The following is a 23,790-nucleotide window of genomic DNA, read 5'->3' as shown; positions in this document are numbered from 1 at the left end:
ACGTGGTCGAGTCATGTCGCCGCGCTACAGCGATACGGAATGGGGCGGGAACAAACAATTGAGCAATTAAGTAATTAATAGGTGCAGTTGTGTACTGGATGTAGATAACAAAGCCCTCAAAACGAGCTAATAATGGCATTCAAAACAAGTACTGGTAAACTTGGACATGGGTAAGTCTGATCTTGGATAAAGAATTAGGTACAAATAATCTGTTCTACACCACAGCAGACGAAACTGTCGCCTGACACTTTGATCCCGCAGCGTGTTAACGATATATTGTGAATGTATCATTTTGAAACTTCCATTTTCCCTCTCTTTAAATACATTTTTCGAAATGCTTTAGATTCTGACGATACAATAAAATTGAATTTGCATTGTACAAGGTTGGGTTTGGGGATTTATACCTGATCTGGTGTATATAACTCATGTAGCTATTTTTAGATCTGACCTACCCTGTAAAGTATTGCTACTATCATGGAAAGGAAGTGTTTTAACGTTTTTTTGTAATATGTGTAAACAAGGATAATGTGGAGATATTAATCTATCCTGAAACAATCCATGTAAAAAATATATCTCTTGCATTATAGCCTTATCACCCAAGTGGCCATAATTATATATATACTAGCATCATGAAAGCTAGTACAGTTGGGTCTGAAATCATCTGGTATTAAGAGGTGGCCTTTGGCAGTCAATCAGCCTTGCTAATGCTTTTGTTTAATGATGAAAACAGTTTACCAAGATAGCTCAGATTTAACCAGAAACAATACTACAATATTGTGATAATAAAAATTGACAATTGAACTCTTACAAATAACAGACAATTTTGGGCTATGTCAGACAGAGCATCATTTAAATTAAAGATGAATGAAATATGCAGGCATTTGTTGCAGAAAGGGGAATAGTGTCTGTTTCTTCACATAACACTTTCACACTTGCACATAATCAATCTCTGCCATGTATGTAACATCCTTTTCCTTACAAAGACCATTTCTGTAATAACAGTTTTTGGATTCATAAATTTTTACAATTGTGTGATTGTTAAACAATTTTCTGAATGCAGAAATGTCACTTTGGTACACATTTAAGAAGACATAAGGAATTTTTTTTATGACTGCCTTGATGCTTGTCACAGCAGTTGTTAGACTTGCCCTTCTTTATCATCCCCTTATCAATTCCTGTGTCATAAGTGGTTGAAGCAATATAGGGCATACAACCCTCCCTTTATAATAATGCACAGTTTTCTAACCCAGACATTACCAAACTAGCTAAACATAATCTAATTTTTACTCAACAGATTAACGAAAATTATATACAAGCATACATTTACATGGACACCACTATCCCACCTCCATTTTAACAAATTTATCCATGTATATACAAATTTCTTTCCTGTGTATATATTTCCTAAGCAAATCAAGATGTGCGTGAACATTTAAAACTACGTTTATTTTATTAGAATTTAAACTTGTTTTTGATCTTTTTTAACCAAGCGATAAGCTCTTCCAATTTCTTGTGGTTGAGCAATATGCTCATGTAGTTATCACATGCAGTGCACCATATGGTACAGAGACTAGAACATTCCATGGAGTATTTGAGCCATCTGTCGGGAATGTCCCTATGAATCAAGCTTCAAGCAGTCTGACTGCATCTCATATGAGAAAGTCTTAAACTTGTGAGCCCAGTTTTATCCAGTTACATCCTCTTACTGTGTATGTCTTATGTAAATTTTCTTATCTACAACTCCAGCAACATCTGCAGTTTAAACATATGCTGACTATATAAAGCCTTTAGTGCAAGCAATGTGTAATAGATAATTGCCATTCCTTTCTGATGACAGTCAATTCATATTTGAATGCATCCTGATTGGTGAAAGTCCAGGCTTGACGCTATTGACGCAAGCAGTTCAACAACAATTGATTCATTGTATTTCATGGCCTCTGTCAGCTGCAGCAGGGGGCTGGAAACAGATGTTCACTACATTTGATTTCATAGCCAGTAGAAAGCTCACCATTGGGGTGCAGTTTGCCTACGCAGTACAGCTCATCTTATTGTGTGCATAAAACTATGCTGTAGCTTTACATATCTAGTGCAAACATCTTCAGAAAATAGACAGGACTTCTGGGTGCTGGTGTCATAAAGTACTTGCTGCAAAAGGTTTTATGGCAGACTTAAATCATTACCTGATTGGCAAGTATGTGTTCTGACACATATAGTTTGTGTGTGTTTCTTTAGTATATGATGCAAAGCTACATGAGCTAGCACTTCACAGACGATTTTATATAGAATTTAATAATAGTCATAGTCAGATGTGACCAATTTTTTGTTATTCTGCATAAATTGTCAGTTTATACTGAGATCACCCATAGGGCTGGGATATGGCATGATACAAATGAAATTATTATTATTGTTGTTTTCTGTACAAGAACATTGTGAAGTATATGAACATTAACATAGTATTGTGATATTTATTTGTGTTGTCACAATACGCAGTTTTTAGTCAAACCATGATTACAGTTGTTGAGTTCTGAGAGTGGTTTAGTAAGAGATCCAAGGATGTCAAAAACTAAACCACAGCAAATCCTCCACCTTATTCTGACCATGTTTCATCACAAGTTTGAAAAATTTCAGCTTGTAGCAGCATCGACAAGATGACCCATTTAATGTTGAGGGAACTTGTTTCAAAAGTAAATTTATTCTTTATAAAGATAACAAGTTATGCAACAGACTTTACTGCATGCATTTAGCACTCAGCGTCTAACTGAATAAAATTATTTCTCCAGAAAGTTGGATCCCTATGGATTTGAAAGATCAGAAGATTTTGACGAAAAGACATATGAGGAGTTTATGTCTAGATATTTTTTGGTGCTAGCCAGAAGAGCTGCCAGATGGCGCCCCTTGGTGGTTGGGAAGGATACTGTTATCAAGTCATTGAAGTGTAAGTGAAGCTTACTTCTTTGCGAAACAGATGATAGTGAGTGTAGAAGTCCTTAGCATTCTCAAACCTTCTTTGTGGTGTGAAGAGAAATGCATGAAAGATATACAAATAAGAACTGACAGTGAACCAGCATGTGACCTATGACCTCTGTTCATCTGGTAAGGTGCAAAGCCTGTCAGTACACAAGGAATAAAGAAGATAATGATTTGTTTTAATAAGAAGTTGTGCGTCTGTTGATGTCGGTGCATGTGTGCTCCGAAAATCGTGAAATTGATGATAGCCTTTTAATTTTATTTTAAGCAATTCACTTTGGTCTTACCCTCGTTACTTCTGTCAGTTAGCACTAAGTCTTTCATGCTTGTGTTATTCCTTTTTGTGTTTAGTTCTTATCATTAACCACTTAAATAATGATTTTTGTTCCTCATTTTATAAATTGCAGTGAAGAGATTTTGTCGAAAAGGCATTCCTAGTGAACATCGACCGCTGGTGAGTAGCATACTGTTTTAAAGTGTTCTTTGCATATGCACACACACACACAACCACACATCCCCTGCTGTGGATAGCCTTGATGTAATGGCCGTCATTCTTCAGCTTTGCAGTACTCCTTATCCTATTTTTGTATTTTCAAACTAATGAGGCCTCTAAATACACTATTATTTCTTGTTTGATGGGGGTTTCAGCAGCATAAAAAGAAATCTTTTAAAAAGCATCAGATTCTGTGTGAAAATTTTAAGTGGAAGGTGAAAAAAAAATTCTGACAGTTTTTTTTTTTTTTAATTTTAAAAAGAGTTGGACTGATTTATGAAATATCTACCTGCATGGTGTTTATTTTATTTACCATGTTAGGTATGGATGGAAGTAAGTGGAGCTGCTGAACGCATGCGAGATGAGCCTGGCCTTTATAAACAGCTGAGGAGTCAGTATCTGGACAGTTCCATCACCGAAAGCATTATGCTTGGTAAGTAGGCAGAATTACTCTATGTATTGTGCTAGGTAAGTAGGCAGAGCTACTACTATGTATTGTATTAGGTAAATAGGCATAGTTACTGCTATATATTGTGCTAGATAAGTAGACAGAAGCATTGCTATATACTGTGCTAGAGACTGATTATGTCTTGTTATTGTGGAGAAGACCCAGGTAATTAAATGTAAACTTGCAGATCCACAATGTCTTATTCCAGAAGCTGTTCTAGGTTAGGAGGCATTGCCGTAACCACATTTATATGGTTATCTCCCATATCTTTGTTACCACACTTCCCTGGTATCTTAGAAAAGTTTGTTTCTTGAGCCATCCTTCCTGTTGTCAGGCTCCACTTACATCAAGAAACAGTTGTCACCATATAATTTATCTCAGTTCCAGCCAAGCTAAACTACTGTATTGCTTTGGAGGGTACATTTGTTGTATAAAACTTAAAATATGCAGTCATCGTCTGCAAATTAACTGACATTTGTAGTAGCATTTAATGTTGCCATAATCTCCTGAAAGATAAATTGTTTTCTAAATCAAGCTTAATGAGAGATGCACTGATTTGCTTCTTTAAGGCATACTAGACTATGAGATTCTTGTCGTCACTCTTGCTGAGACTGAGTACAGGAGTGTCTTGGTTGTGAATGATATCTTGTGTAAGGACTGTTGATATCTGTAGCACTTGTTAAGTATTTCTGACGAGAGATATTGACTTTTCAAAATTCTATCATTAATTGTGTGGGCATGTGTTTCAGAACTTTTACTTTCAAATTGGGAGATGAAAGATAGAGGATGTGTTTGTAATCTTGAGCACTTGGGCATCTGATTCTTTAGTAAATTTGACATAGTTGAGAGATGGAATGCGTAATCTTGTACCAGTCATTATGTTCTTGCTTTTCTATGTCATCATCATTATCATTACTGCTGTTGTTGTAATGGAGAATATTTAGAGTAACTCATCAAAGTAAGGTCTCATGTCATGTTTATGCGTTGGCTGATCGATTGGTTTGTTTGTCTAAGTTTTTTATACAACATGGTTTTACATTTTGTTTTTGCTTTGTGCTATTAGGTGAAGTGAATGTATTGTCTGGTATATTTCCTTTGTTAATTCTTCTCACGTTTTCAGACATCAACAGAACATTCCCTGAAAACATCTACTTTGCAAATGAAAGAGATCCAGCTGGACTGCAGAGGCCTTTAAAGCATGTCTTAATGGCCTTTGCCCTCAACAACCCACATGTTGGCTACTGTCAGGTACATATAGCTACAGTATCATATGTCCATAAAACAATCAATATGTTCCTTATTTCTGCTAGAAGTTTTATGTGTATGATAGGTGTGCTTTGAAAAAAACTCAGATATTAGCTATCATTTACATATAGGTATGATGCCTGGCTTCTGTAAAACAATCAACATTTTAGTATACAAAAAGTGCATGAAATGTATCTCTAAAGCAAAAACATTTAGCTATTGTTTGAGAGATCTAACTACAATAAAAGAAAGTCTGGTATACAATGTACAGTGCATATAGAGTAATTTTTATCTTTAGAATTTGTGTTACTTTACCCTGGAACTAATGGCGTTGATGTCTTCTTGCTTGTGACTATTGATTGTTTTGGAATGCCTTAAATAATCTCTACATCTTCATTTTTTACAGCTTGGATATTAGGCTTATGCATGTCCATGTGTCATAGTGTGCACGTGTGCTAAAAATTTTACTTCAAACAGTAGATCAGTGTTTGCTTGCATGTGCATGAATGTGTGCAATGTGTATTTGCATATGTGTGTGAATATGTGTGCATGTATGCTTTAAAAAGTTTTACTTTTAAGAGAGTAGATACCTATCTGTATGTCTCCATGTGAATGTGACCCACCACCATGAAATGAGTCTTAAATTAAGTCGCACAGAACAGTTTTGTAGCAGAGGCCCAGAAAGGTGATTAGGATCAACTTTGTGCCATTAGACAGACTTCACACTTCAAACCTTTTTAACTCACTCAATTTTAGGACTAGAAGAACAGCTTTAATATCAACAGAAAGGTCAAAACCTGTACATTTTAAAAGTATACAATTTGTAAAAATCTCAAATTTCTGACAATGCTCATTCTGTGGTGGCAGGTTACACCTGTGTTCAAGCATGCATGTGTGTGTGGTTACAAAGTTTTATTTTACTTTTTTACTTTAAAAGATTATATCTATATCTGTATGTGTTCACATGCATGCATATGTATGTGTGCATGCAGATGAGCATGTGTGAGAGTGTTTGTGTTTACAAGTGTGTGCATATGTGCTTGAAAGTCTCACTTTAAAAAAAATGTATGCTTTTGTATGTGCGTGCATGGGCATGCGCTGCAGGGTCTGAACTTTGTGGCTGGTCTTATCTTGCTGATCCTGCGCAATGAGGAGAAGGCATTTTGGCTGCTGGACACACTTGCTCGTCATATTCTGCCTGGTGACTACTTCATAATCTTTCTACCACTTTTATTTGCACTTTTAAGCCAGGCACATGTTTGCAATGCATGACTGTCTTTTGCATGGTGCAGTGGCCATAGAAGAGAGTCATCTAAACCAAACTTGTAAATGACTTAACACAAGACAAGGAACCAAATACTAAGCCAGTTGTGACACTAGTGAATTGCAGATAATATCAAATAAAACAGGACGATCCAGATAATGATATTTTGCTTCTTATATTGATTACTGTGACACAGATGTGAAGCACTTAATTATATCTTTGGATGATTGCTAAAACTGTCTGATCAATAACGCACTTCACTCCCCACAGTAAAGTGACTCAAGAGTATTTAGGTTGCAATTGTGACATTCCAAGCACTCATATATACTGATAACTTTTAGATTTTTTTTTTTAGTTTGAGGGAGGAGGGAGGCAAGAATCAGCATATGTAAATGGCTTTGTGGATTTGCATGTTCTTAATTTTATGATGGTGTGCAGATTACTACACTACAGACATGATTGCTATCAAGGCCGAGCAGGAGTTGTGTGGAGAACTCATTAAGTAAGGATGGGCCATTATCAGTGCATTAATGCAGTAAATTGATGAACATTTGTTCCTTAGTGGCACCTAGATAATATGTCTGCAGAATAAGTTTGTCAGTCAGTTTTATTTTCTTTTTGCAGTATACTCTGATTCAAATCAAAGAATCATCTGCATATATCACTTAGCATACAGTTATACACATTTAACATGCACAAAGATGCACTGTGTTGGGGGTGGGTACATTTTTGTCTATAAATAGGTTTTTGTAGGTCTGTGAACTTTTTTTTTTTTCTCGTATTTATAAGCTTAAGCCAGTAAGACTTGTTTTACAGATGGAAACTACCAGATCTATATGAACACTTCAACAAGGCTGGTGTCTCCTGGGCCCTTATTGCCATGAAGTGGTTTATCTGTTTATATGCTGATGTTCTGCCTGTTGAGGTATGCTTAGTTTACTTGACTAGCATGTTTTGATCTGCACTGGGAAGCTACATGCCTTTTGTGGAATTATTTCTAGCCACATTTTAAGATTTACAGAGTTTCAGTGTTGACTCTTGTGCTTTGACAAAATATAAGAAGCATTTTACTAGCATCCATCTGTTAAGATACCGTGATATTAATTGCAGTCATATATGATACACTTACATCAAATTTAGTCATAAACTCTGCATGGGAAATGCTGGAGTATCATGTTGAAGAAAAAAGTAGCATGATGTTCATTGTTTGGCTCCAAAGAAAATCAGCCTCATTCTTGAACTGTTCTAAATGCAAAATGTGCCATCAGGATATTGGATACAGAAGAAGTAAGTTTCATAAAATCTGGTTGTTTTCTTGATAGAACCATCAGTAACAGAAGCAACTATTATAGCTGTTGTTGTAAGAGCATATTTTTATACACGTATAAGAAATTATGCTTTCGATTGTTGATGGTTTTATTTGGTCTTCTTCTAGACAGTTCTGAGAATCTGGGACTGCCTTTTCTATGAAGGATGGAAGATCTTGCTAAGAGTTGCATTGGTACTTTTTGTAAAAAATAAAGCAAAGCTAATGGCAGCATCAGATTTCTCCAGCATAATAGATGTCGTTAAAGGCATGGTGAATGATCCTGTTGTGGTGAACTGTCACACATTCATGCAGGTAGGCAAAAATCTCAATGTACTTTCATCTAAGATGAAATGAAATGACTTTGTTGGTCACTTGTAATGTTTTGTGCCATTTCTGCTTTATTGTGCTAAGTGAAAAGTCATTCTTCTTTAGATTATTTTGTTGCAGACAATTGTGTGATGCAGTTGATTTCCTACTAAATATTAAATATGACATAGACACAGTGTGATGGTCAAAATACAAAATAGGATTTTGTAGAGTTTTCTATTGAACATTTCAGAGCATTTTCAAGGACACAGGTTCCATGCCAAGAGCAAAGCTGCATAAACTACGTGAAGAGTGCATAAGGCACGTTTTAGCATCATGACAAGAGGATAAAACATGATAGATTGCCTCAGCAGTGGCGAACTTGATTGTGTTTGGTGTTTAAATCTTACAGCAGGCAGAGGCTTTTTGTCTTCTTTGTGCCCAGCATTTTGTCTTTGACCAAGTTACCATGCAGTCCTTGAGAGGGAGCACCTCCATGTCTCCAGCCTCTGTGATAAATAGGGTTGCAAAACAAAACATAGGAGACAGCCAAGGAGGAGACATTAATCATTTCATGCAGTTTAATCCCTGAGAATTGTATATGATTAGTTTTGAGATACTGATTTTTAAAACTTTGCAACATTCTGCAGCAAGGATACAATTTTTTTCTAGAAAACATTCCTGATATTCATGAGATATGTTAAGAAACTGTATGAAGAGTAATAATAGTCTGCTGCCAGAACACATTCCTGACTTGTTCTTAAACATGTCGATACATAACACTTTATGAACATGTATGTTATAGCATTTAGTTTTGGCTGTCCCAAATCTTTAACAGATCTTGCACACAAGCCAACTTAGAACCACAGTTGTTTTTTTAAGGTTTTGTTATAGTTTCCCTTTATACTTTGCATTAGCAGCAGCATTATGTTTGGAGCATCCTTTTAGTAACATTTAGTTTTCAGTGACATTGTTGCAAGCCTGAAAGGAAAATATTGACTTTTATTTTTCATAGTTTGAAATCTTTATTTGCTTTAAAATGCTTCCTTTTTATGCATGATTCATTTGTCATTATGTTTTACAGAACATATCAGAAAAATGTGAAGGGAAGATCATTCATATACACATCATGTATTTATTTATGAATTTCACGCGTGAAGTTTTTTTGAACATTTTTATTTTACTGTATTACAATGTCACTGAACAGTAGTGGAGAAAAGAGTAGCAAGGTTGTTCTGCACATCTCAATTTTATGCATGCTAATCCAGATGGCGCCACATTTGCCTGGGACTCCTGGCACTTCCTTGTTACATGCATAGGTTGGAGCAAAGTGTTGAACATGCTGGGTCTAGCCATCATCTAGCTCTCAGCCTGTCCATGCAGTAGATGTTTGCACTACACAGCCATTACCACAGGTGCATTAGGCTACACACACATGTACCCAGTTCTTTTAAAGTGTGCACGTGCAGAGAATTTTATTACAGCTAGTCACTGTACAGTGCCTTGCAGACAGTATTTCTGATTGTGATAGCCCAGTCATGGCCATGGGTTTTCTTTGTGATAAACCTAAATCACTAGTGCAGCTGTATGCATCAGATGTCATGATTGACTCCCAGAATACCACAGCCACCGTTTATGTCTCTGGCCAGTTTATGTGATATAACATCACCAGGGTGTCTCTTCCTCTGACTAGCTTTGTCAGGCTGTGATTACAATTACATGTACTAAGGTTTATTTGCTCCATAATCATTAGAAGCTGTTAGTGTGGCCCACGCTCTATCCTAGTCAAAAGCCCAGCTTCACTACTGCAGCTTGCCACTTGACCTGTTTGGTGATGTCCTGAGTATTGGGTTTTAGTTTATTTGGCATGATGTTCTAGTTTAGTGGAGCTGGTTTCCAAATGGTCATTTGGGCAAAAATTTTATTTTTAATCCCCCTTAGAATATCTTAAAGTATCAGATCTTCTTTAACATCACTTTGTGAAAGCTTTTTTCAATTTGACTGTTCAATTTTGCTATTTATTACATCATCAAACTTAGGTTTTGTATATTGATTGTTGTCATTCAATTTCATTAACAAGCCTACTTTTGTGATTTCTGGAGTTTTTTTTTTTTTAATAAGTTCTGTTGTTTTTTGCCAGTGTTTAGTAGGATAAGCATTATGCAATTCATTTTATTAGTCTACTACTTCAAAATCTAGTAAGAAAACTTAGCAGCAATTCAGACTGTTATTAATCTAGAGCAGTTTCTTTGACACCATTTTAATGTGCAGTCCCCTTGCTTTGTTTTTTTTTTTTTCTTCTACCATTAAGCCATCAGTTTCTAAACTTTTAGCAGAGGGTCAGTAACTCAGCATGAGTTTGTGGCACGAATTCACCACATTTTGATCGTCATTTACTGCCATGTGGTACTGATGTCTTTCATTATTGCCAGAAGTGTAACATATCAACCTTGTGAGTTACATGTCTTTTTATTTTGTCTCACATAGCAATCCATAAACTTTACTTTATTGAAATTACTTTTCTGACATTCCTGTGTGGGTTTACTTGTTTTTTGTTGATGTCGAGAATATAAAGATGCCAATACAGCATCTAGCATTATAGCAAAAACAAAAAACAAAAATGGTTTCTTTGTGTACTTCTGTTTAAATCCAGTGCTTGAAGATGCAGGAGTAGTATGACTTCGTGACTGTGCCACTTTACCGCTATCACGAAACCTGCCAGTTATACATCACTTGACACAGTCATGAATCACTATTTCATTATTTATGTGTAAACCACATTTTCCCTATATAAAGATAATTTATTTATAACAAATTCTTCAGCGTCTGATACTATTCCATGCGATTATGTCTGTCATGCTCAACATCATGTAACAACTCCATCTTACACTATTTACAGTAACTATATTCCCTCATACCTTCATTGCTTTACATTCTACTCTGGTACCTCATCTCAATGTTGGTCAGTGTCCACAGGCTGTTATCTTTATCATTATTGGTCTGCACAGGGAGTGCGATCTATCTTGGTCATGATGCTGCACATTTAAGTTCACATTATTATTTCATCCACAAAAAAAGAATGTACATGAAATGTTACCTCCAGTCCTTTTCTGTTTAAATGTTCATCTCTTTGGTTTCCTTTTTTTTTTAAATTTTTATCTTCACTTTTTCTTTTGAGTTTTGTGGAGTGTTTTGTCATTTGCTTAACTCGAAACTTAATCAGTTTTGACCGAACATCTTTCTACTGTCATTTTTTTTCTGGCAGCTGAAGTTACACCATGAACAACAATGACTGCGTGCAATATCCTGTAGTAATTTATCATCATCAAAAAGTCCATAAATCCCAAGTAATATGTTCCTTTTAAAGGTATTAGGACACAAGTGCACAAGTTGATATTGTGAGCATGCACAAAGCCCCCCTTATATTCACTTACATTGCTGCCTTTAATTTGGTTTTATAAATATACATTCTTTATGAACCACCATTAAACAGTTTATAGCAGGAGCGAATGTATTGTTTTTGAGAGCATTATGTTTGCATTAACCCTTGGTGTGAAATATAAGCTACATTTAAAAGCTTTTTTTTTTGTGTGAAATTTAACGTATGATGAAGACAAAAGTACAAAGTTAAAAATAAATGGATGTAGGTTACATAAAGCATTCTTTCTGATTTTTATTTTTGTTTTGTTTTCTTTTTGCTGATTGAATTGCCGGAAGAAAAGCTGATATTTGAAGAAAAAATTGAATGCTACCCATCTTCATTTAACATTATCTGTAAACTGACAGAATTCCAGAGGTCAATTATATGTTATTCCATGAGCTGGATGGCAAAGGCCTAACAGTAATCTAGACATTTTCTATGCATTTTAGCTGACTTTTGATGTCACCTTTTGAAAAAAAAAAATGAATGCAAATGGCAGAAAGTGTATGACATTTATTTTTTAAAACCACAATTCATCAGTCAAGCAATTTGCTCTATAGTGCATTTTGAGCAAAATTCATAAAGTGGTAAAGTTTCTGAAAAGGAATTGTATTTTCTCTTTCTCTCTCTCTCTTACACATGCATTATAACCATACCTAGTGCAGTGAGGTCACAGAAGTATAAGGTTAATATCAATTTCCATTACATACATCCAGGAATCTATTCTTGACAATAAAGTAGACACACTGTAGGATTACATTTCTCTCATGGCGGATGTCATTTTTCAGTAGCTAGAAAAAAAAAAAGAATAGGACCTGTTCATAAACATGTCATGAATTATCAAAGTAAAATGCAAATATCATGAATCACAAAAGTCCTTTTAGTAATGAAATTTCAAAGGGAATTCTATCTTAAAATGGAATAGCTCTAATGGTTTTTAATTTTTCTTGCAACAGTAAGTTCTGTTTGCATAGTTATTTTGATATTGTAAATATAGCCAAACAACACTACCAAGATTATAACAGTAATTTATTACTGAAACCAATACTAATGCATGCCCAAGAGACCTTGCAGCAAGATTTCATACCTTTTCAAGCAAAGTTGCTTTATGAAAAGTCTTTTTCTTCTTGTTCAGTTGTTTGCCCTTGTTCAATGATGCTGCTGAATGAGATCTCTTACATGTCTGTCTTGTGGTGGCAGGCTTGGTGCTAGGAGTTGCTACCTCTGTAATCTCAGTTAGTTCTTCTTTTGTGTTAACCACCTGTTCTGCTGTATTGGTTTAAAAAAACACTTAACATTAATGTGAAACTTTCTACCACCCCAAAACTCAGCACGAAAACAATTTATCAAAAGTCTTATTACTGAATTTTAAAGCATTTCTTACTCAAGATACTTGACCATTCCCTCCCCTCAACCAATATGTCACATCACTTTAGAGGAAAGTAACTTTCTAGAAATACCATTAGTTTAAAAAATTGTTTACTGATATAACACATCTGTGCTTTGTTATAAAATCCCAGCATCATCCGTTTTAAAGCAGACATGTCCTTATCTTCCACATGAAACAATGTCCTCTGAATTTGCTGTGGCATGTTAAGGGTGAATGCTTGTTCTAACAACTAGTGCAGAATAAACATTTACCTCCTTTGCCAGCTGCTGCTGCTACATCAGCAGCATTCTTAGAGTTTTCTTCATCATCCGACTGGTATGAAGACATGAGATTTGCCAGACCACTCTTCCCCATCTGGTCTGGTCTCACACTTGTTTCAACAGGCACATCGCTGTCATCAGTTTCATTGTCTGACTTACCTAAATATTCCAAGAAAAGGAAAGAAATATTTACATCATTTTTTTTAGGGGCTCTATTTATAAGGCAGATATAGCAAATCCCTAGAGATCTGAAGCTTTGTGGAATCCTGTGATAGAAAACAGGCGCAAACTTGACAGGTCAGATGATAATCTTGATATGCCTTTCTTGCATGTGATCCACAGCAAGGGCTAAAGAGTTTGCTAAAACTGTAGCTACTGAGCTGAGGGAAAGCAAACCCATAGATAAGGATAGGGATGTATCTCCAGCTAAAAACTACAACCCCTGAAGGTGTTCATCTATAAACTGCAACAAGGAGATTACTGACGGAAGAAGGTTAAATAATTTTCTACACTATTTACTTCTTGTAAATTATATATAGATTTATATGTTCTTGTTTTCCAATTATGCATGTGTGCATCAAAAATTTTGAGCTGCTGTTTGTGTTTATATGTTCTTTGTAGGGGCGATGGTGTATGTGTTTATCATAATTGTAAAGTGCATTAGGCATTAACAGGAACTGAATATAACAGAGTGATTTATTATCATCATTTTTACTACTACTATTACACACCTTGTGGTGGTAATGAGAAGGTTGCAGATTTTTTTTTTACACAAAATGCACATTTGACACAGGAAGTCTTGTAAACATGCTCAAAAGCTGTTATAGCTGACAGCCAACTTATTAAGGTCTAGCACTGTCTGGGCCCTAGACAAATGAAATCCATGCACAGAAGAGGACTTCAAAACTGCCAGACAATATAATATCTTTTTTAAAGCTAAAGCAGATATGAGCAATAAAGTGGAGTATGTCACTTCAGGTTTATGGTCCTTTAACAGGGCAGAGAGTTGACAAAGAGATAGCACTACTGATTTACAAAAGATCTACATGCCCGAAAGAGACAGAGATGGAGGTTGTGGGTAGGTGGGTTGAAGGGAGAGAGACGTGTAGAAGAAAGAATGTGTGTGAGAGAAAGAAAGGGAGAGAGTAATATCACTAAAAAGAATGCACACCATCAATAAGAAGAGAGAGAGGATCACTGCCCACGCCTACTAGCTCATCTGCTGCATCTGTCACACTACTGACCTGCGAAGAAAATGCACAGATACACCCACATGACCACAATCTGTTGTAATATTGTTCTTATGGACATTATATACACCTGCACACTTTGTTTTTGCCACTAGAAAAATTGATTACTATATGTAGACTCTGTCCCTTTATTCAAGTCCAGCACAAGCTTGTGTGGTTATAGAAAATTATCAATCAATCTAATAAAGATATCATATTTTATTAATGACACACAGCATCTAGATTGTCCACGTTATCTTGGACAGGAAATGTCTGTTTACATGGATAATCTCAGTATGATGACCAAGGAGTGTTAAAGTGTTTTGTTTGAGTACTAATAAGAAACCTATCAACCCATCTATGCAGAAAAGAAGCAGGAGCACCCCTCCACCTCACCCACCAAAAGAAAAAAAACCACAAAAAAACCCATAATTCCCTTGCTGCAATTACCTGTCGTTTCTTGGACTGTGGTGAGGAGGTTGTTTCACTGGCCACCCTTGCCTTCTCCTCTGGAGAGAGATGTGTCTTGTGGCTAACACCTGCCACATCATCTGGTTTGCCTAAGGCTACATCTGCAGTTCGATCCCTGAAGCCAGCTTGGTGTGGGAAACCACGTCTATCTTGATGACCCCTGTTCCTCTGATGACCTCTCCCTCTTCTGTTGCCTTGGTTTCGAAATTTCCTGTATTTGATGTTCAGTTCAGTTCCGTCCACTTTACCACAGATGCAATAGGTATAACTGACTTATCTAACACAAGGCTTCTTGACCTTTTCATGTGAACTACCTTCCCTTCAAATTACATTTGAAGCTCTTGTTCATTCAAATCCCATTGATACTAAAGTGGACATGCCCTTTCACATTCATGCTTTTTTATGTTCACGTGACATTGTGACTTGATAATAATAAAGTGAGTTTATATAGAGCATTTCATACTTAACAGAAGGCTCAACAAGCTTTAAAATAAAAAGGCTAATACACTAAGTACAGAGCACATATGTAGACATGTAGTTCAATATACGTAAACAAAACAAAAGACTTAAATAAGACAGAAAGTATGTCCGAGAAACATGAGTTCTCAGTTGTATGTAATGATGTAAGCTTTTATAGCACGGTATCCCAGCCAAAGCCAGGCTTTCTATGAATTTCAAAGACAAAAACACAACACAGACAAAATTCTTGAGGCTCTCTTTCTCTCTCTGTAAAGTTAATGGAAATGCCAGGTCATTCTTCTGCTGCCTTGCATTCATGGAGAAAAAACAAAAGGCCACAGGGAAATAAACAGTCCAGCACAATGCTGATAATGTTTTAAAAAGTACAGGTTAGTACAATAGGCACTAAAAGCTCAACAAATCCAAACAGAAAACAAAAGTGCAGAGAGCTGGCCCCCTCAAGCCTGTTAGGCGAAGGGACACCACTCCATCCCTCTCCTTCATCCAAAACCTTAACTGCAGCTTACCCAAACTGTTTTGTCTCCACCACTTCACCCCTCTCTCTCTTCTCTGATTCCAACTGCCTTTTCTTCAAGATGTTCTCTTTGGTAGGGAAATTTCTAAAGTGGAAAACAAATGATAAACATATGAAATCACACATCTTATTTTCAGTAAGTTAGTGTCTTCTATCCCAAATTCTTTGTCTTGAGATGGCAGTTTTCTTATCATGGCAAACAAAAAGAGCAGTCTATTCTACCTCTCTGTTTACTAATGAAATATGCTACGACGTAGTATTTTAGATGCTAATATGGAAGACATACTTCCTTCTCTCTTGTTTCCATTTTTCTATCTCTTCTGGTGATTCTATTGACCAGATTTCTTTGGCAACCCCTGTTCTGTGTTGCTGTTACAACAAACCACATCAAAACATTAGAAAGCCTGGCTAAACAACAGAAAAGGCATTTATGATTCTATCCAGAGTAACTCAATGATATAAGGTAAATAAGAAAGGCATGTCGGAGAAAAATACTAGACATGGTGCATGTCATAATGTATTTTTCAGCATATAATTTCTGCAGTGGTTACACAAGTCTGCAGTCTTTAAAACTCCAGCTTGAAAAATTGACCCAGTTTTTAATGGTCAGTAAGTTCTTGCTACCTTGTCTCTGACATAACTGCAAGCAGCAATCACTGGCATCTAAAAATGAGTGATTAATTCACTCTACAGGCTGTAATTTAAGTTAAAATAAAACTAAACAAATTCACTTCTTCAGATATACAGGCAGTCCTCAGGTTCGTCAGCCCCGAGATACAATGTTTCGTGGCTATGACACATCTCCCATTTACTATATAAAGCCTTGTTTCCACTTACGCGGTTTTGTGTCGTAAACGTCGTAACGCAAACTTCATGTTTCATTTCATTATTAAATGTATTTTATATGTGTTTTTTGATAATTACTGTGTTAGGATCGAATAAGTGCTTACAGTATGTTATTTACGTACAGTATGTACATATGTTCCGACTTTAGCGACATAGGAACAGAACGTCATAAATCGAGGACTGCCTGTACTGATGATCACAGACTTCAATTTCCACTAACAGCTACAACTTCTGTCCCAAAGATAAGCTGGTGTTCAGTAAAATACTTTAAGTTTTATAAACAGAGATTCAGCATATTGCACCCAGAATATTTACTAAATATATATGACTGCAATTGAATCAACAGATGATGAACAGGTACTAGGTCAACTATAAGAAGTCATCAGAATAAGTACTACAAAATGCTATGATGTATATTAAAAACTGCTCACTGTTTGATAGTGAAGTTGTAGCAGCTTGGGGACAGCAACATAGCGACAGCCTTTTACTGAGCACTGCAACAACCCCAACATTCTGTTCAGTTATGACAATTAACAGTCAAAATTTAGCAACGCTAAGATATAGGTATACAATGATTTTCCTTATTTAGTACTAATACACTCCACCCAAAGTACATAATGCTGACTGGTTTTGCATGAATGGGCTGAAAAGCAGGATTTCACATCAATAAAACGCAAGAAGTCCCTCAGTTAAAATTGTTGGGGGCTTTAGCCTTCTCAAACAAGTAAAAAATATTGGAGATCTAATTGATCAGCAGCAGAAGAAAAAGAACACAGCTACATACATTGTTAATATTATTAGAACCATTACACCCAAAGTCACATTTTTATGCATATAACAGAATCTCAAAGTTGAATAACAAGTAATGATATAAGATACAGTATCCCTTTTCATGTCCAGTTTATTACAAAAAGTCATACATAATAAACCTTTGACCCCAAATCATTAATGTTTTCAACAACAAATTGTTAATGTTTTCAACAAAAAATCAGTAATGTTTGGCAAATTATCTTTTACATTTGCCTTTAAGCAACTGAAAATTCTAAAGAAAAGAATGGTACAAACACTACAGTACTAAAGGTATTAGTACTAATAGTAGATTAACATTAAAAGTCTAGCAGAAGGAACTACTCCCTGCACAACAAAGGATCATTCATAGCCAGAGGTAACTTTTGCATTTTGGACTTTTCTTCCTGTTTGTCACTTTCAGGCAATACAGTCTTGATTTATCAATATGCTTTTGGCCATATGATGTAACATTAGCACTCTAGATTTTATTGCAGAGCCAACTGAGTCTAAATCAGTACCAAGTGAAATACCAATGACCTTAACACCAAGCACAGTTTTGTTTTAATATATAAGTGAAGATAAAAAAAACTAGATCAAAACTATTTATTATTCAAGTAACTGTTTAAACTATCCACCAAAAATTTATTTTATCACTTGCCAGTATGGATTTTTAAAAATTCAGTCCCATATTTGTAAAATGTTAATGCTGAGAGAAATATTTAACAGTGTTCTTCTATATGTTTAACAATGTGATGAGAATACTTCACATGAATTCTTACCTGCTGATGCTGAGCATTATGATTATCATATTCCACTTCGTTCTTGAAGCCCCTGTCACATACTTCACAGTGAAACTTATTGTTCTCTGGAAGGTCTCGCTTATCCGCTTTCTTCTTCTGAGACTAGAAAACAGAGTGCAAATTCACAATCAAGTATGATAGCTGAATGTAAATGCTTGCTAGCTTGAATGTGTCAAAAAACCTACAAGCAAAAGCAATAAAAATCAATGAAACTGGTGAAACTACTTGATATCACAATGACATAAGTCCTGTAAGAATGATCTTATACAGTATACCTGAAAGTTGTTTTGTTGACGGTTCTGCATGCCCCCGCTTTTGTCTTGCTGCGAATGATGTCTGTTTCCTCGTCCTCTTCCTCTTACAAATCCTCCTCTGCCGTAACCACATCCATCAGATCCCGACCCCTTGGGGGTTTCTCCACCATAAGATACCGGCATACGTGGAGGTCCACCTTGGTAACTACCACGACCGAAAGGACGGGGCTGGAATAAACTTGGGTCGCTCCAAATCATGTTGGGTTGCGGCCTTCCACCCTGGTTACCATAACTTCCTGGACCATCTGGACCTGGACCGAACCCTTGGTGCGGCCTCTGTGGTCTCATGTCTGTACCTGACCACTGCTGGTGGAAGTGCGGTACCATCGGAGGCTGAACAAAATTGTTGGCGCCCCGAGGAGGTCCGAACCCGCGCCGTCCTCTCGGATCAAAGTTTCCCCTGTTGTTGTTGTTTATGTTCATTCCTCCTCTACCATTTCCACAAAAAGATGCGTGATGTAAAAACGGGGATTCCATGAGTCAAATTTGTAATTTCTTTGAAACGAAGTAAGGTCCACGTCTGCTATGGATCTCCGCGGTACGCACCATGTGCCAGGTCTTTCCGCTGAAGTAAACATTCGAGAGTAACGTCCCCTGCACATAGCGTCACGTGATGACTATTTTCAGATAAAATGGCCAGACGATGACAGACGACAAAGAAATTAATCTTCTTTCTTCCGCGTCCTCTGGAATTAAAAGAATTTAAGACTGTACTGCAGAGTCCATCTTCGTAGTCCGTCTTTTTTTTTCTCCTGTCTTTTTCTTCTTTGCGCATTCGATGTTGGACGCGCTTTCGCACGGCATGCAGCTTCATTCATTTAGACACTGTCGTTATATTTAGAGTTAATAGATAAAATTTAGAGGAAGCTATTTTATTTCTTAAACTGCTGCAAGTGATAACAATGTTTTGTGCACATTGCCACAGCGGTTAGCTAATGAAGTATATTAATTCACTCTAGCTTAGTCAAGAGTATATGTGACCTGCCTTGACCTGGGAAGTGTTGAACTTCCGGAATCATGCGTTCAGTAATACTAATAATGATATTATTATGTACCAACAGCAGGTAGTCTGACACGAAATTGAGAACTAGTGACTTATATCTACATCGTGTATTAATTGAAAAAATTTCAATAATTGTTTTAAAGGCTTGTAAAGAGAGACGAATGAATAAGTGATCGCACTAATGCAAGCATGAGCTGTCAACCTCACCTAGTTAGGGAAGGGACAACAGAGTTCAGCAAGTGCAGTGTGTTTCACTAATTCACTACGCCGACGCCACGCATACCTCCTAGCTAATTGAATAAGTTTGTCAGAGTTGAAATGCCAGAGCCAAAGTTCACAAGAAAATCACCGCTAGGATAGTCGGTGGGGCGCGGATTTGTACGTGTTTCCCACCTTGAATGGGGACAAAAAAATGTCAGCCAATCAGAATGCACTCACTTGAAAAGTCAGGTACGGTTTGGCCCTACCCGTCCGTGGCAGGAGGCAGTTTTTCCCCCACACAATGACTAGGGGAAGAAAAATGTCAGCTAAAACACAGCATCATCACTCATGGCTTTAAACAACAATTAAGTAAGCAAAGCTAAATGAACTTGTGCGTCTTTATATATTTATAAAAATTATACACGAGCCCTTATCACAGACCTAATTGTCTATGCTGAACCCTAACCCTAAAATAAAACATCTATAAAAAATAGAGGGTGGGGTGGGAAACACCTCACAAGAATCGAACCAACAACTTTTCTACATAATCACCGGCCGTCTCTTACCATTGCTTCGTAAAAACTTGCAAAAAGTTTTACTTTTTTGTTCTATATCTAATTTTTCTCCCTTTATCCTCTCACGTTTTTTGATGGGCTTAAACTGTCCTGCCTTGTTCAAAGTGTGAAAAACAATTTTGTTCGTGGAAGAACTTAAAAAGGAAAAAGCCGAATGTCTCTTACAGATGTATTCTTTACAGGGGAAGGAGGGGAGTTTTCTTAACTCTCGACATCTTGATTTTACAAGTTCTAAGGATCGTAATTATAAGAAGTATATATGTTGCTTCATCGTGTCTAACTAATTGAACTAGTTAACAAAACTGAACCTACATCATCTTACTCATCAACTGTATCAAGAGGTAGCAGGTGACTAAAAAACAACAACAAATAAACCAAAAAAAAAAAAAAAGATGAACACGCACACGCACCTAGATAACCCTTGAGTTTTAATTTATTTTTTGTGGTATTTTTCCAGACATTTCTGTCTTCTTTTTTGTCGATTTTTATACCACATTTTATCAAAAAAGAACCTTTTTAAAAGCATCAGTCAAAGGGGTAGTAAAGGTACATGTTGTCCCGTGACCTTTACTTATTGTTGATGAATGAGGTGTCAGCTTTACTTTACTGCCCTATCTTACCCACCCTCTAAGACTAATGAATCAGATACCCATTCCTGCCAGCGGGGTCGACTGAAGGAAATTAATTTGTTGCGCTACACGGGTATCGAACTGGTGGGTCTCTCAGTTCGGGCGGCACTCGGCTATCCGCTTCCCCCAAGGGTCCAGTATATGCTGACAAATGTTATGTACAGAGGCTGTTCACAGATGTGTCTACCCAAAATGTCGTCCTGAATTCTACGGGAGGCCAGAATGAGGTGTAAAAGAGTCTCAAACATCAATTTGAGAAGGAGAAAAACTGAGGATAGAGTACGATGGCTGTTCTGCCTTGTGGTAAAACCGAGCAGATCATCTACTCCCTGCTTGCTGGGACAACAGTCACAAGATTTATTCCTCCTGACCTTTCACCTCTCTAAATTCTTACCCTGCAATTCTGTCATAAACCGCGATGTACTTCTGAGAGATAAAAACTGTACAACCCTGTAATAAAAATACTGCTTCGTAACATCGCAAATATGAAAGTTTCTCTTTGTACACTTTTCAATCGTTTGTATTTGTTTGAATAAGCTGTCAGTGTGGGGCAGTTGGAAGAGAAGTTTGTTTAATCTGTTGACGATCCTTTACCTCAGATCCCATGTACATATCCCAGCACCCCTAGTGGTCCGGGTTCAAACAGGGTCAGGTACGCAGGATCACAAATCTTAGTCGAACGTCGTCTTCGCTCGTCTGCTCCTAAAGTTGAGGCTGGATTCCGCCCAGGTGCATGGTTCGTTCCTGTGATCGTATTTCAGGTAAGCCACGTCTTGTCAAAACACATCAACTTCATCGTCTTTCATAACCAAGTTAACTTTTCCCCCGATGGAAATTGTTCACAAATGTCTATCAGGTGAGAAGTTGAACATGAAATTCTATCTACGCCTTCGTACCTCGTGTTGAGTAAAGTCTGTCTTTCGATGCCAAGAGCAGATTTCGGGTATTTTGGTCACAAGAATTTCGGGAAGTTTTTCAAGCCCTCGTGAAGCACATACTTAGGTTAACTCTGTGGCATATATGATTATTATGATATAACTATATAGAATCACGAGCAAATACTTAGCTCATTGCCTACAGGATACAGGTAGGTATACATACAATCATGAGTGTGCGATAATACATTGCTGTGCTGTTACTCTTCCCAGCTGTCATATATAAACTTTTCTTTACATTGCTTTGTAAGTTGTCACGTGATGCTTGGATCATAGGTCTTTGCCCTCACAGAAAGTTTTGTCGCCTCAAGGATCGTATGAAACATAAGCTTTTGACTGAGCTGCACGTCGGCACAGCACGTTTGTGAATCAGTTATTCTTTGTCGTAACCAGAGCGGATATATATTTATTTTCTCTGTCGTAACAACATAAAACGATTGTCTGCAGTAAGGTTCACAGTGTGCTTTACAGAACCAGTCCTCTTTGTTTTGTATTTAAGCCGTTTTCCTGGAAAAATTGCTTTCAAAATGTTGGAGAGGAGTTAAGGGACTAACAAAATCTAAGAAATTAAATATAATGTCCTTAGTGTGTCACAGAAAAATTGACCTCTTTTCTCTAAAGGTATGATATAAGATTTATCGTTGTTTACGAAGGACACTGTATTTGTACAGAGGAGGAAGAAAGTACATGCGCAATATGTACGAAATAGGAGGGAGATGCTTTTCCTCCACATAACCGTAAACAACGGTTTAACAGTTTCTGTAAAAATGAGATTCAATTGGAGAAACCACCTACATTTTACCTTAATAAGTTTGGTTAGTTCTTGAATCTTTTGTCGAGGAAGGAAGACATAAGTTCAAAAGGACCAACAATACAAAAAGAACATCGAATGGGTCGACCTGACTCGGGACTAAACGCCGGGAAAATCGAGTCTATAGCAAACAGTAACATACATACCTCGGGTATTAGGTCAAGACGAATCGCTTCACAATGGTGGGCAGGTGATTGTCATAACGGCTGTAAAACACATTCATTCCAGTCGTCAGGGTGTAGGTCAAGGAATGTTGCTAAAGCCATTGTTGGAGCTCAAGGTGGGTCGAGCAGTGTGGACCGTAAAATTGAGAGAGACATCTGCATCTTGTTGACATCTACACTTGTAATCAAACAATCAAGAAGCAACAGCAAAACATTTTTTTTTTATCTAGAAGAAAACAGATAAGCAGAAAAAAATATGACCGACTAGAATTTGTTGTATATATGTATTTAAGTACATGAATTCAGTCGGTGTGCACAGACAGAATAGAATAGAAGAGAGAGAAAGAGGGGAGAAGTAGAGATGCATAGAAAAACTGCACTTCATCAGAAGAAGATGTCGTTTCAATGTATCGGTCTCTTTCTACCCACCTCTCCACCCTGATTAGTTTAAATTATAACCCGATAGACACTGAATACATTAAATTCATATGATGAGCACACATTCTCCTACCATAGTCTTGTCTGAGATAGTTGTAATCCTTATCAGGACGACTTTCTTTGCCTTCCTTCAATCCATTGTTCCGGTGCCTCTCTTTTTGTCTTTCTTGCTCTGTCTTCGTTCTTTTATCCTTTCTCCTTTCCTTCCCGTTCTTTGGTTTATTCTAGTTACAGTGTGGAACCATGATTGCTGCAGTCGCGCTAGTCGTCATTGGACTCCGGGTTACCTCCAGCTCGACCCCACAAAGCCCGAAGTCGACACCACTCAAAGATCCTAAAATGTGGCGCCACCTCCTGGCCACAAAGTCTCGGCGGCGGGCCGCGCCTGTGAAAGCTTTGCAGCAACATGCTCATCGCTTGCTGCTGACAGGCTGGTGGGGTCGTCCATAGGCCTTCGCATTGCGGGCTTTGGGGTCGTTCGGGAGCTG

At 37.1% G+C, this 23,790-nt stretch overlaps 2 protein-coding genes across 5 annotated transcripts; one reads left to right on the top strand and one right to left on the bottom strand.

Annotated features, from left to right (window-relative positions):
* The first annotated feature begins 2 nt into the window (after positions 1-2).
* On the top strand, positions 3-10,141 carry LOC112554918 (growth hormone-regulated TBC protein 1-A-like). 3 transcript variants are annotated; one of them, XM_025222986.1, is made up of 10 exons: positions 3-170; positions 2,781-2,935; positions 3,375-3,421; positions 3,782-3,893; positions 5,029-5,156; positions 6,258-6,354; positions 6,856-6,919; positions 7,234-7,342; positions 7,853-8,038; positions 8,286-10,141. In XM_025222986.1, the coding sequence occupies exons 1-10, from the start codon at positions 133-135 to the stop codon at positions 8,370-8,372; spliced, it is 1,023 nt and encodes a 340-aa protein (XP_025078771.1). In that variant the 5' UTR covers positions 3-132; the 3' UTR covers positions 8,373-10,141. The 3 variants fall into 3 exon arrangements, with proteins under 3 accessions (XP_025078771.1, XP_025078772.1, XP_025078773.1); XM_025222987.1 differs by lacking the exon at positions 3-170 and adding an exon at positions 195-2,191; XM_025222988.1 differs by lacking the exon at positions 3-170 and adding an exon at positions 196-2,187.
* Positions 10,142-10,909: 768 nt separating this feature from the next.
* On the bottom strand, positions 10,910-19,252 carry LOC112554917 (nuclear fragile X mental retardation-interacting protein 1-like). 2 transcript variants are annotated; one of them, XM_025222985.1, is made up of 11 exons: positions 18,508-19,252; positions 18,212-18,334; positions 17,075-17,137; positions 16,084-16,166; positions 15,790-15,882; positions 14,783-15,014; positions 14,275-14,347; positions 13,095-13,262; positions 12,541-12,722; positions 12,110-12,244; positions 10,910-11,032 (listed from the first exon to the last, which is right to left on the bottom strand). In XM_025222985.1, exons 1-10 carry the CDS (start codon positions 19,021-19,023, stop codon positions 12,146-12,148), a joined length of 1,632 nt encoding a protein of 543 aa, XP_025078770.1. In that variant the 5' UTR covers positions 19,024-19,252; the 3' UTR covers positions 10,910-11,032; positions 12,110-12,145. The 2 variants fall into 2 exon arrangements, with proteins under 2 accessions (XP_025078770.1, XP_025078769.1); XM_025222984.1 differs by lacking the exon at positions 10,910-11,032 and having other exon boundaries at positions 11,210-12,244; positions 18,508-19,251.
* Positions 19,253-23,790: the final 4,538 nt, after the last annotated feature.

Source organism: Pomacea canaliculata, linkage group LG14, assembly GCF_003073045.1.
Source record: "Pomacea canaliculata isolate SZHN2017 linkage group LG14, ASM307304v1, whole genome shotgun sequence".
NCBI classification, from domain to species: Eukaryota; Metazoa; Mollusca; class Gastropoda; order Architaenioglossa; family Ampullariidae; genus Pomacea; species Pomacea canaliculata.
Note: the sequence above shows the minus strand (reverse complement) of the source record. Positions and strands in the feature narration are given on the sequence as shown.

Bases quoted from the DNA above. Each gene is read 5' to 3' on its own strand.
- LOC112554918 (XM_025222986.1), top strand. From the start codon at position 133: ATGGCATTCAAAACAAGTACTGGTAAACTTGGACATGG. The intron at 3,894-5,028 runs GTAAGTAGGCAG...TCACGTTTTCAG, and splicing joins CACCGAAAGCATTATGCTTG to ACATCAACAGAACATTCCCT. The intron at 6,355-6,855 runs GTGACTACTTCA...GATGGTGTGCAG, and splicing joins TGCTCGTCATATTCTGCCTG to ATTACTACACTACAGACATG.
- LOC112554917 (XM_025222985.1), bottom strand. From the start codon at position 19,023: ATGGAATCCCCGTTTTTACATCACGCATCTTTTTGTGGAAATGGTAGA. The intron at 18,335-18,507 runs GTATACTGTATA...TCTGTTTTCTAG, and splicing joins GTCAACAAAACAACTTTCAG to TCTCAGAAGAAGAAAGCGGA. The intron at 15,015-15,789 runs GTAAGCTGCAGT...CATCAAATACAG, and splicing joins GTGGAGACAAAACAGTTTGG to GAAATTTCGAAACCAAGGCA.